Genomic DNA, 14,198 nt, shown 5'->3' on the forward strand with positions numbered 1-14,198 from the left:
GATGATAGATATGACATGGTTATACAATACAGTGCATATGATGAATGAATAGATTGATAGATATGATAGAGAGATAGATAGAGTGAGAAAAGAAGAGATGATAGATAGAGAGATGGAAGAATATATATGACAGATGATAGAAAAATTGGTGGATAGATAGATATGATAGATGATAGAAGGATGGATTAATTGATTGATGATAGAGAGATGGATAGATAGATAGATCCCAGTGATGATAGATATGATGTGATGTATGATATGATTTATACAATGGATGAATAGATTGATAGATGATAGAAGGATGAATGTGTGGATGAATAAACAGATCCAATGGATGGGTGGATGGATGGATGGATAGAAAGGAAGGAAGGAAGACAGATAAGATAGAATCGATGATAGAAGGGTGGATGAATAGATAGATTAATTTAATGATTGTTGATAGAGGGGTGGGTGACTAGATATGATAGATATATAGACATATAGATTAGATGACAGAAGCATGGATAAATACATTGATATAATAGATGATAGAAGGATGAATACATAGATATGATAGATAGATAGATAGATAGATAGATAGATAGATAGATAGATAGATTACAAGCATGGATGAAAAGATTGATATAATAGATTCTAGATGGATAGATGAATAGATAGCTAGAGATCTATCTAGGATAGGTGACAGAAGCATAGATGAATAGATTGATATAATATATGACAGAAGGATGAATAGATAGATGTGATGGATGGAGGGAGGGATAGAGAGAGAGATAGAGAGAGATATAGGTAGGTAGGTAGGTAGGTAGGATAGATGACAGAAGCATGGATGAACAGATTGATATAGGACAGTGGTTCCCAACTTGTGGTCCATGGACCACCAGTGGTTTGCAAGCACTAAAATATGGTCTGTGACCTCACCGTTACTACACTGTTGAAAGGAGAGCGACTGGTCTCGCGAAATCCTCTTATAGTGCCGAGGCTTATTAAATATGGTTTTCTGTGGGTGAGCAGATGGTGAATGCTGGATAGCATCTGTTCTGTATCAGAAACTAGAGCTGATGTGGTCTATCTAATACAGGTTTCTTAATCAGCACCCCAAATAACCCAACCAAATCTAAAGTTGTCCAAAAACTGATTCGTAACCCTTTTGGTACTAATATTGGAAAGTGGTCCCTGGTAAAAAAAAAGTTTGGGAACCACTGATATAACAGATGATAGAAGGATGGATGAATAGATAGATATGTTAGATGATAGAAATGGATCGACTGATTGATCGATCAATATGATAGACGGAAGGATGGGTAGGCAGGTAGATAGATGATTGATATCCTACCCAAGAATGGAGAAATTGGCAAGTTGTCATTGGAGAAGATGGTGTGTTCAAGCAGGTATTGATAAAAGCATAAAGTGAATCCTTTCCCAAATGGAAAGGCCAATGTGTTCTTTCCAGGCTCTTGCTTACCTCTCCCGCCGGGCATCTGGCTGGCGGCGCAACGCCAGAGGCTGAGCAGAAGCACCAGGCGTGGGAAGGCGGTCATTCTGGGACGTTGAGGATGTGCGGAGCCACCTACCTTTTAAACCTTCCCCAAATATATATATATATATATATATATATATATATATATATATATCCAAAGTCGGAGGAACTGCTAACCTGAGGGCCCTGCCTCCGCTCCGCCCCGTTCGCCTTCTGCGGCTCCTGGCACATTCCTGCCTCTGAAGCTTTTATTCTCTCGGGGAGACGTCAGGGGCCGGCCCCAAGGTTTTGGCAGGAAAAGAGAGAGAGCGAGAAATTAAAGTTGTAAAAATAAACAGCATGAGGACATCATTGGGAAGGCGGCTTCGGCTCGCTTTCGGGGGCTCCAAAATGTGTTTCTTTCATTTGGGAGATCGGCCAGGCTTAAACCTCGGGCCTTGCCTTTGCATTCCTCCGCGGTGAAATCTTCTTTTTTTATTTCCCTCGTTTTTTTGCCCTCCTTCCATTGGGGCAAAGAGTTTGCTAAAGGCCTTCGAACAGAGCCCCAGTTTTATTGAACTTTGGTAATGTAGCAATGGAGGTCAGCTGAGGACAAAAGGGGAAGGATGGATTAAATCGGGACTTTTTAAAAGCAGCCGGGAAACTGGGAACGGCAAAGAATTAATCCAGATTGTCCCAAATGTCTGTGGCATAATGTAAAATAAACCACATGTAGTGCACGTTTGATCAGCCCATAGACTGCCTTGCCAGAGAAAGAAAATATGCAACGCAGATGAACAATAAAGAACAAGTAGCTTACTCTTCATAGTTCAGAACAACATATGTACAATGTGATCAGTTGCATCAACGCACATAATGTCCTTTTATGAGAGTTTTAAAACAGTCTTTCTTTGTCCATTTGGATAAACTCATTCAGCAGCTCATGAAGTGAGAGTACACTCCTAACTCTGTGTCTCTCTCTGCTTCTCTCTTCCTGTCTCTCTGCACCTGCATAGCTCAAGCCTGAACAAAAAAGTAACAGTATCCAAAAGTCCCAGGTTCAGCCATCTCCCTGGTCATTACCTGACCATTCAGCTTCATGCATCTTATTTTACAGTTGACACACACACATTCACTGATTCCTTGCATTCTCCAACAACATCCTCTGAACCATGGCTCTGGAGAGCAGGGTTAGAATCTCCTCTCAGCCAAAGTCACACTCTCTCAACCTCAAGGGAAGCCCTTTCTATAACACATCCTTCCCAAAAAGTACAAATATTCTTACGTGAGGTTCTGTCACGGAGAAGCCAAATAATAGGGGGAAGGAAACAGTACATTTCTATTATCAATATCAAAGAATGGGAAACTCAGCCTTGCCACCAGTCTAGGAAGGAAACCAATAGTCAGACAACCAGATAATGAGAACAACCTTCATGAACCTTTTACATCTACCAAATTAGAATTGGCTCTCTACGGACAAACAAATTAAGAACGTTGGCCCAAAAGCAAGGTGCTGTCTGCCGAAACTGATAAACAACTGCACTGCATCCTGTCAGATCCCTAAAATCTGGAGGAAAACAAGAGTCATAGCCACTGTGAAACCAGGCAAAGACCGTAATGATCCAAAAAGCTGTAGACCAATCTCCTTGTTGCGCCATCTTTATAAAGATCTGGGGAGAATTATCCTTCACAGAATTATTGAAGAAATAAATTCCCACAGCAAGCTGGCTTCAGGAAAGGCAAAAGCTCCACATCACAAGTGTTGAACCTGACTACCATCTCACCTGCTTCATAGGAAATCTGCTACAAAACAGGAGCTTTTTTGGCTTGTAGGTTTTTCAGGCTGTATGGCCATGTTCTAGAAGCAGGAGATAATGCTTCTAGAACATGGCCATATAGCCCAAAAAACCTACAACAACCCAGTGATCCCAGCCATGAAAGCCTTTGACAAGACAGGAGCTTTTTTGTTCCAGGGAAAGAGAAGCAGATGGCAAAGACAGAAGAATGGCCTGCCTCAGGGGAGTGTGCTTGCTCCATCAATGTTTAACATTTACATAAATGATCAGCCACTGCCAGAAGAGACAGAGAGTTTCATCTATGCTGATGATCGTGCCATCACTGTTCAAGCAGGGAGCTTTGAAATGGCTGAACAGAAGCTCTCCAAAGTGTTAGGTGCTCTTACTGCCTATTACAGGGAAAACCAGCTGATTCCTCATCCATCTAAAACGCAGATGTGTGCTTTTCATCTTAAGAACAGACAAGCATCTTGAGCTCTGAGGATTACTTGAGAAGGAATCCCACTGGAGCAACCAGACACAGTGAAGACATCTCCCCTTGCGCTTTGCTACTCTGCTGCCGAATACGCATGCCCAGTGTGGAATACATCTCACCACATTAAAACAGTGGATGTGGCTCTTAATGAGACATGCCACATTATCACAGGATGTTTATGCCCAACACCGCTGGAGAAATTTTACTGTTTAGCCGGTCCTGCACCACCTGACATCCGTCGGGAAATAGCAGCCAGCAGTGAAAGGACTAAGTCATTGCCATCTCCGGCCCTTCGTCTGTTTGGATATCAGCCAACACATCAACACCTTAAATCAAGAAATAACTTCCTAAGATCTAGAGAAATACTTGCAGGAACACCCCAGCAAGTGAGAGTTCAAAAGTAGCAGAGGAAAACCTGGAGCCTCAATTAGTGGCTGAGACTGGATAAGAAACTCCCTCCTGGGCGCACAGAAGACGCAAAGTTTTTAACTTTGTTTGTGGTTTTTTATACATTATAACTGTATTCTCAATTTGCTTCTGACATGATAAAGCAATTATCAATTCTGCTTATTAGAAAGTAAGGATCTGCTAACTAATAATTGTACATTGTTCTTGGTATGTGCCGCAGGTCTCTGGACAAACCAAATGAATCTATCAGTTTCCTATTGGAAAAGGCGAGGAGGAAACAGCATACTTCTAGTAATGATCCCTGTTATTTGAAAGTAAGGATTTGGCGTAACTAACAATCGTACATCGCTCCTGTTATGCATCGCAGGCCTCTGAGCAAACTAGAGAATCTGTCAGTAAATATAGCCCTATCAGAAAAGTTAGCCTACAGATTAACATTAGTAAAAGGAGATCTGTTTGATAATACATCAAAGTCATTTATTACTTTTGTAAGTCAAAGTAAAGGCGAACCCAGAGCATCAAACGATTTAGGAAGAGTGGGGACAGAAAACATATTCCTATCATTATTATGTAATGAATGGACTTAGAGGCAAGAATAGAGCTGTATTTGTATAATGCAATGGGGATTAAATTTGGTAGGATTTGAAGGCACACAAACAAAAAGGGAACGATCAAAGGGGAGTGGGATGCCGTTTGGGATATTATGGGAGTGAGTTTTTCCCCAGTGGGTCGACGGATGGGCCTCCCACGTTGCCACAAGGCATTAAGATCTGGGAAAGCGGTTTAGGGATTTTTAATTTGGAAAACCCCGACATCAAAAGAAGTCTCTTGACATCTTTCGAATCCCTATTCGCAATATGTATGAAAGGGCTTCTTGTTGCCCCAATGTTGCTGAGTGGAAAGAACAGGGACAAGCGGCTCTTGTCCCGGATGATGGAGGAGGAGGAGAAGGAAGAGTGCTGTTTGCAGACCCTGGAAGAGGTGGCCACCAGCGCCCATACGTTCAGACCAGCCAACCCTAAAAGTCCCTCTGTTTTCAAAGGGAAATGCTAGGAATGGTCTGATTTCAAAGAAAATAACATGCGGGCGATAGTTTCCACATTTTATTTTTCCAAGTGAGGTGTTAATGGGTTGAATGTCCCCACCTTTTCCCCAAACCTTGAAGGTCAAATGCCTCGTAAAAGAGAACGAGCCACGTGGCAGTGTGGCCTTCTGCCTCTGGGTCGCCAACTTATTCCCCCCAACAAGGCTCCTCCGCCTCTTAGGAGAATATAAAATGAATGGCGTTGCTTACAACATTAAGGACGAAACATCTCCAGATAAGTTTCCAGGAGCTGGGAAAAGAGTTGGCAAAATGTGCAAAAACAAGAAGGGAAAGTTGTCAGAGGCTGAGTCTTCCCTTAGGGACGTTGGATTGAAAATCCATTCTGGAGAGAGGGAGAGATCACTTTTCTTGCTTTTACGGTCTGGGACGGAAACTGAAGGGGGTGTTTGTATTTCCCTTCCTTGAAATGAACAGAAGCCATGCTAGAAATCTCCCTAGTTCAACACACTGAGCATTATAACTCTGTGCTGTTATTTCCCCATTACAATACATTCACCCAGTATGATTGCACCACAATGTTGCACTTATAACCTTACTTGTGGTTAACAGCAGGATATTTTCACACATTGGGCGTTATGATTCTGAGCTGTTATTTTGCCGTTGCAATGCAGTCGTCCAGTGTAATGACTCTGCACTGTTATTTTGCCATTGAAATGCAGTGACCCAGCATTATGACTCAGCATTATTATTCCGCTGTTACGATGCAGTCACCCAACCTCATCATGAAACACTGTTCCACTCTTAGTATTATTTGTGGTTGACAGTGGGATATTTTCACACATTGGGCGTTATGACTCTTCGCTGTTATTCCGCTGTTGCGATTCATTCACCCAGCATTATGACTGCACTGTTATTCTGCCGTTGTGATGCAATTGCCCGATATCATCATGAAACACTGTTGCACTCTTAGCCTTATTTGTGGTTGACAGTGGGATATTTTCACACATTGGGCGTTATGACTCCTCGCTGTTATTCTGTTGTTGCGATTCATTCACCCAGCATTATGACTGCGCTGTTATTCTGCCGTTGTGATGCAATTGCCCGACATCATCATGAAACAATGTTGCGCTCTTAGCCTTATTTGTGGTTGACAGTGGGATATTTTCACACATTGGGTGTTATGACTCCTCGCTGTTATTCTACTGTTGCGATGCAGTTGCTCAGCGCTATGACTCTGCACTGTTATTCTAACATTGCAAAGCAGTCGCCCAGTGTTATGACTCCGCACTCTTATTCTGCCATTGCGATGCAGTCACCCAACATCATTATGAAACACTGTTGCACTCTTAGCCTTATTTGTGGTTGACAGTAGGATATTTTCACACATTGGGTGTTATGACTCTAAGCTGTTATTCCACCGTTGCGATGCAGTTGCCCAGCATTATGATTCCACGCTGTATTCTGCCATTGCGATGCAATCACCCAGCGTTATGACTCTGCACAGTTATTCCGCTGTTGCAATGCAGTTACATTGGGCGTTATGACTCTTCGCTGTTATTCCGCCGTTGCGATTCGCCGTTGCAATGCAGTTACCCAGCGTTGTGGCTTCATGCTGTTATTCTGCTATTGCGATGCAGTCAACAAGCGTTATGACTCCGCCCTGATATTTCGCCATTGCGATGCAGTCACCCGACATCATCATGAAACACTGAAGTGATCTTCGCATTATTTGTAGTTGACAGTGGGATATTTTCAGACATTGGCGTTACAACACCAGGCAGTTATACCGTCATTGCAATGTCTTCACCTGGAATTAGTGAATGATGCCATTGCACTCACAGCATTATTTGTTGTTAACAATAGATAGTTCAACACATTGGGCGTTATGACATCAGGCCGTTGTTCCACCATTGCGATGCATTCGTCTGGCTTTATTGCACAACGCCATTGCTCACTTGGCATTAATAGCATTATGTTTTTAATGTCAGCCACTTTGAGTCTTCATTGTGGAAAGAAAAAGTGGAGTATAAATAAACATAACAGCAACAATATAATAATAATGTGGTTGACAATGTGATATTTCTTTCCTCATGCTAGAAATAAGCCATTAAGGAAACCCGTTTGGGTGCGGGTGTCTCATGGTGCTTTCTATGTTAGATTATGACGCCAGTGTTGTAGTGCAATCTTTGGATTTCTTTTGGATTTGCTGTCATATCAATGTAACGTTATAACATTCGACTGTGTCTGGTTTTCTCGCTGTAGCGAATCATGGTTTTTGACAGGAGCAAATCATGACATGATGGGCATTGAGTTGCCAATGACGTGATCAGTATGAATGACAAAACAGTGCAAAGGATTCAACTGAAATGAGACAATGGTGAGATTGCATTGACCATCACGAGTGGGTTTCCAATGCAATAACGCCACACAAAAGATCGGTGGGATTTGTGCCCAAAATGACTAAATAACCAACTATTTTATGGCCTCATGCAGCCGTTTGTTCAAGAAACACAACAAAACAGTTCCTGTTTGACTGGAAATTCCAGGAGCCAGGAAATTGGATGAGCGTGGATTGGACTTTTGGAAACAGGGAGGTGGTCTTTCTTTCTTTCGTACTTTCTTTCTCCAGGACATGGTCTGGAAGCTATTTTCCTCCCGCTTTTTTGTAAACGGATGCAGTAGCCAATGCTGAGAGCTTCTGGCAGAGGGTTTGGCCCGGCACACAGTGTCCCAAATGGGTGAGATCACCGCCTTTCCTTTATTTTCCTTGGGAAACAACAAAAAAAAGCTCTGCCTGGTTGTCCGGCACTTCTTCCCAAACCACTGTTTCCAGACAACAGGAGCACAGCGAAACTCCATTTCTCATAATGAACTACCAAAAGGAAATGTTAAGAACCCGATTGGGCCGAGACAGTGTACTCCCCAGCTGATCTAGTTAGTTCTCGAAATCTCGGATGGCCTCTTAGCTGACTCTAAGGCCCTCTTTTTGAAGAAATAGCCACGTTTCACACTATATAGATAGATGATAGATAGATAGATAGATAGATAGATAGATAATAGATAGATAGATAGATAGATACTAGATGGATGGATGGATGGATGGATGGATGGATGGATGGATAGATAGATGACAGAAGGATGGATGACTAGATGGTTATAGATGGATGGATGGATGGATGGATGGATGGATGGGAAGGATTGATGATAGAAGGATGGATAGATAGCTATAATTAGAAGGAAGGAAGGAAGGAAGGAAGGAAGGAAGGAAGGAAGGAAGGAAGGAAGGAAGGAAAGATAGAGATGACAGAAGGATGGATGAATAGATAGATACGATTGATGATAGAAGAATGGATAGATAGAAGGGTAGATAGATAGGATTGATGATAGAAGGATGGATGGGAGGATGGATGAATAGATAGATATGACTGATGATAGAAGGATGAATTGATAGAAGGATGAATATATTGCTATAGATAGGATGGATTAATAGGTAGATACATGGATGGGTGGATAGGGTGATAGAAGGATGGATAGATAGTTATAAATAGAAGGATGGGTGGAAGGACGGATGAACAGATAGATAGATAGATAGATAGATAGATAGATAGATAGATAGGGTTTATAACAGACAGAAGGATGGAGAGATATGATAGAAAGATGGATGAAGCCCTATAAAGCCCTAAACGACTCCGGCCCTGTTTACCTCTCTGAACGTATTCTCCCCTATGAACCATCAAGACTATTAAGATCGTCTGGAGAGGCCCTGCTCTCGGTCCCACCGGCCTCGCAAGCGTGTCTGGTGGGGACAAGGGACAGGGCCTTCTCGGTGGTGGCCCCTCGACACTGGAACTCTCTCCCACTGGAGATCAGAACCACCCCTTCTATCCTGACATTTAGGAAACAGGTGAAGACGTGGTTATGGAGACAGGCATTCGACGAGTGAGCCAATGCCCTGAGATATGGATGGAGGATGATGAACAACGATTTTAGTGTGATGACTGACCATTATAGTTATTGAATGTAATTGCTTTTTAAAGGTTTTATTGTAATATGAATTATGATGTTTTATTGACTGTATGTGATATTATGGTTGGAAACCGGTCTGAGTCCCTCAAGAGAGGTGAGAAGGTCGGTATATAAAAGTTTTAAATAAATAAATAAATAAGATGGATGAGTAGATAGGTATGGTAGATGATAGAAAGATGGGTGTATCGATATGATAGATGAATATAAACTACTATTACATAATCATTGCAAATAACATCTACTCTCTGCAGGTAGACTGCATCTAGACATGGAGGTGCCACTCCACTGCCCTTCATTCAGGAAACGTCTACAAATCCCATTGCTCCTTGCTTTGGAAGACGGAGGCTCCTCCAATTTGGTTTGGGAGACATTGCTGCGTTGATACTCCCAACTCCTAGATCAAGCCTGGGAGTTGTAGTCCAGTGTTTCCCTAAGCGCTGGAGAGTTCATACCACAAACCCATATTCAGAAGCATTAAATTTGTGTTGGAACAGGTGGAGCGGGGTTACTTTGTGGAGCCACTTCAGTGCAAACCCAGTGCACACAGTCACTATTTGCTGTCTCCCTCTTATATAAAATGGCAAAAGTCAAAGTTTGCTTTTTTGGAAGGGAGGGAGGGAAAGAGGGAATTGGAATATTTTTGCCGAATCCATGTATACAGAGGGCTGATTGTCCTGTTCTGGGACCCCCTTTGCATTGGAGAGGCTGTCTGGGGATGATGGGTGTCACAGTGCAACAACACATGCCCAACTTAGCACTGTTGGTGTATTTATTTATTTTTTTGCTTTGATGGGTATGGGAATCCTCTTCCTGCTGTTTGATGGGAGTTAAAACTTTTCCTGACCTCTTATGGATGTTGTAGTGCTCTTCCTGACCTTTGGTGGATGTTGTAGTCCTGTTATTGACCTCTGATGAGTATGATAGTCCTCTTAATTGTTGATGAATGTGAAAGTTCTTCTTTGATGGGTGTTATAGTCCTCTTGTTGACTTTTGATGTATGTGGAAGTTCTCGTATCTTTGATGGATGTTGTAGTCCTCTTATTGACCTTTGATTGATATGAAAATTCTTTTACTTATCTTTGATTGGTGTTGTAGTCCTCTTATTGAGCTTTGATGGATGTGAAAGTTCTCTTACTTATCTTTGATGGGTGTTATACTCCTTCTCACCCTTGTAATCCTTGTATTGATCCTTGATGACTCTTGTAGTCCTTGTTTTGACCTTGATGGGTGTTGTAGGTCTCTTATTGACCTTGAATGGCTGCATTGTAGACCACTTTCTAACCTCTTATGGGTCTTGTCTTCCTTTTCCTCGCCACTTCTATAGCTTTTATTTTCTGAAGGGAGATATAAATATAATAATTATAACCTATGTATCTTATCTAGCTACCGTCTATCTATACACAAAATAAAAGTGTAAACATGTATGTATGTGGTTGGAGTGTCCACTTATACAGACACGCTCCTGCCTCCACAAACAGCGATAGCTCCCACTACTCAGGAGACACCAATGACGCTCCCTCCAATGACATTACAGATTATAGTGAGTGCTGTGAACATGTCCAAGAGCCCTGCCAATGTCCTCCAGAAACATCATACTGCCCACCAACCAAGTAAAGGCTTTCATATGGGGACCATTCCATCCTAGATTTTATGTGTTTCCTCCACCACAGACATCCCAGTGTTTCTGACTCTCCATTGGTGTGGAATTTGCATGGCTCCGCCCACTGCCTCTCCCTTAACCCTTTCCTAATCTTTTCTATGGCACACATCAAGCAGAGGAATTGATCAGCAACTGAACATACTAGAGAGGTTTGAGGAGAATTCACCATAATTTATAGTTGTAGGTCCTGGGATGCATAGTTCACCTGCAATCTAAGAGCACCCCGAACTCCATTCAAGATGGACCTGGAACTAACTTGGCACATAGAATCCTCATGACCAACAAAAAATACCAGAGGTCTTTGGAGGGATTTCTAGGAGTTGTAGTTCATTGGCCTCTAGAGCACACTATGAACCCAAACAGTGATGGATCTGGACCAAACTTGGCATGCACACCTGATATGCCCAAATTTGTATACTGTTGGGTTTTATGGGGGATTGGCATGGACATTTTGGAGTTGTAGGTACTGGAATGTATAGTTCACCTGCAATCAATGAGCCCTCTGAACTCCACCAAAGATGGAATCAGAGCAAACTTGGCACACAAAGCCCCTATGACCAGCAAAAAATACTGGAGGTCTTTGGGGAAAATTCACCTTGATTTGGGGAAGTTGTAGTTCACTTATATCCAGAGAGCACTGTGAACCCAAACACTGATGGATCTGGACCAAACTTGACACGCATACCTGATATGCCAACATTTTATCATAAGAGTGGTTTTGGGGAAACTGACCTTCCTTTCTGGGAGTTGTAGTTCACCCACAACCAGAGAAACTGTGACCTCCACCGATGATGGATCTGGAACAAACTTGGCACACAGAACCCCGATGACTTACTCAACCTACTGGAGGGCTTTGAGGGGACTGACTCACCATAGTGGGAGTTGTAGTTTATCCTACAGCCAGAGAGCACACTCAACCCCACCAATGATGCATTTAGAGTAAACTTGTTCAACATAACAAACTTTAAGTACTGATGGAGTTTCTTGGGGTTAACCTGGCATGATGTGAGTTGTAGTTCACCCACAACCTTATGCATTTTATACAATTGAAAACCTGACTTTTTCAAATAACCTGGGCAATGCCAGGGACACAAACTAATAATAATAATAATTACCATTCTTGTTTTTACTTTCACTGTCCTGCCTTTCTCAAGAAGGGGAAATTGTGTCAGACACAAAGCAAAGCCAGGTACAAAACACACGATATATATAACAATATATAGTGTTATTATCATCATAATAAAAAGGGAGGAAAAAGACAATTTCTGGTAAAAGTCAGAGACCTCGTGCCAAAGCATTTTTGACTCCAATTTGGGAAGGAATGAGCCATCGGGGAGGCCTTTGCCATCACTTCATGGCCTATTTGTTTTGTATATCGAATATTTCAATGATTAAATTGCCACCTGTGCCGCCTTGCAACCAGTAGCTGAGATGAATAATAATAATTGTGATGAGAATCGTGTCTTTTAAATCCAAGACAACATGAGTCGCAAAGGAAAAAATGTCCAGCGTTTCCTTTGCCATTTTGAATGGATCCCATCAGGTCCGCCGGCTTTGTGCCATTTGGCTGGCCTCATGCAGCCGCCTGCAAAACTCATTACAGCCTGGAAGAAAAACATACATGTATTTGTGACAAAACATGCAACCGTCTGCGCTCTTCTGCATCCAAAACAAAAACATCCTGAACAATGACCATGTATGGAGACACCATCAAAGCCCTCCAAATAGTTGGCCATCCAATCCAACCGCATTTAGTTGTGTATGGAGACACTATCAAAGTTCTCCTGGCAGATAGCCATCCAGTCCAACAGCATGTAGTTGTGTATGGAGACATCATCAAATCCCTCCCAATAGATGGTCATCCAGTCCAACCATATTTAGTTGTGTATGGAGACACCACCAAAGTCCTCCCGACAGACTGCCGCCCAATCTAACCTCATTTAATTGTGCATGGAGATACCATCAAAGCTCTCCTGACAGATGGTCATCCAGTCCAACCACATTTAGTTGTGTATTACGACACCATCAAAGTCCCCCCGACAAATGGCCACCCAGTCCAACCTCATTTAATTGTTAATGGAGACACTATCAAAGCCCTCCCGAAAGATGCCGATCCAGTCCAACCACCTGTAGTTGTGTATGGAGACACCATCAAAGCCCTCTCGACCGATGGCCATCGAATCCAACAGCATTTAGTTGTTTATGGAGACACTATCAAAGCCCTCTCGACAGATGGCCATCAAATCCAACCACATTTAGTTGTGTATGGAGACACCATCAATGCCCTCCCGACTGATGGCAATCCAGTCTATATAGCTAAAGTTGTTTTTCATCATGCTTATAGAGAAATCTATGAATCTGAGACTTGTTAGTAGAAAGAGAGGCTCTTGACACCCCTCTCGTGGCAGATAGCACTTTCATAAAACAACACCAAACAAAACCAACTCTTGTTGTTGTTCATTCGTTCAGTCGTCTCTGACTCTTCGTGACCTCATGGACCATCCCACGCCAGAGCTCCCTGTCGGCCGTCACCACCCCCAGCTCCTTCAAGGTCAGTCCAGTCACTTCAAGGATGCCATCCATCCATCTTGCCCTTGGTCGGCCCCTCTTCCTTTTACCTTCCACATTCCCCAGCATGATTGTCTTCTCCAGGCTTTGCTGTCTCCTCATGATGTGACCAAAGTACTTCAACTTTAGTATCCTTCCCTCCAATGAGCAGCCGGGATTTATTTCCTGGAGGATGGACTGGTTGGATCTTCTCGCAGTCCAAGGCACTCTCAGCACTTTCCTCCAACACCACAGCTCAAAAGCATCAATCTTCCTTCGCTCAGCCTTCCCTAAGGTCCAGCTCTCACATCCGTAGGTTACTACAGGGAATACCATGGCTTTGACTAGACGGATCTTTGTTGCCAGTCTGATGTCTCTACTCTTTACTATTTTATCGAGACTGGACATTGCTCTCCTCCCAAGAAGGAAGCGTCTTCTGATTTCCTGGCCACAGTCTGCATCCGCAGTAATCTTTGCACCTAGAAATACAAAGTCTGTCACGGCCTCCACATTTTCTCCCTCTATTTTCCAGTTGTCAATCATTCTTGTTGCCATAATCTTGGGGTTTTTTTATGTTTAGCTGCAACCCAGCTTTTGCGCTTTCTTCTTTCACCTTGATTAGAAGGCTCCTCAGCTCCTCCTCGCTTTCGGCCATCAGAGTGGTGTCATCTGCATATCTGAGGTTGTTAATGTTTCTTCCAGCAATTTTCACCCCAGCTTTGCATTCATCAAGCCCCGCACATCGCATGATGTGTTCTGCATACAAGTTAAAAAGGTTGGGTGAG

At 42.7% G+C, this 14,198-nt stretch overlaps 1 protein-coding gene across 1 annotated transcript in view; it reads right to left on the reverse strand.

Moving 5' to 3' along the window:
* Window positions 1-1,708, reverse strand: part of COMP (cartilage oligomeric matrix protein) — a 26,698-nt gene extending 24,990 nt beyond the window's left edge. The window contains exon 1 of the mRNA XM_060785094.2: window positions 1,463-1,708. Within this exon, the coding sequence (XP_060641077.1) occupies window positions 1,463-1,538 (76 nt within the window). The 5' untranslated portion in view covers window positions 1,539-1,708. The remainder of the gene's footprint in view (window positions 1-1,462) is intronic.
* Window positions 1,709-14,198: the final 12,490 nt, after the last annotated feature.

Source organism: Anolis sagrei, chromosome X (assembly GCF_037176765.1).
Source record: "Anolis sagrei isolate rAnoSag1 chromosome X, rAnoSag1.mat, whole genome shotgun sequence".
NCBI lineage: Eukaryota > Metazoa > Chordata > Lepidosauria > Squamata > Dactyloidae > Anolis > Anolis sagrei.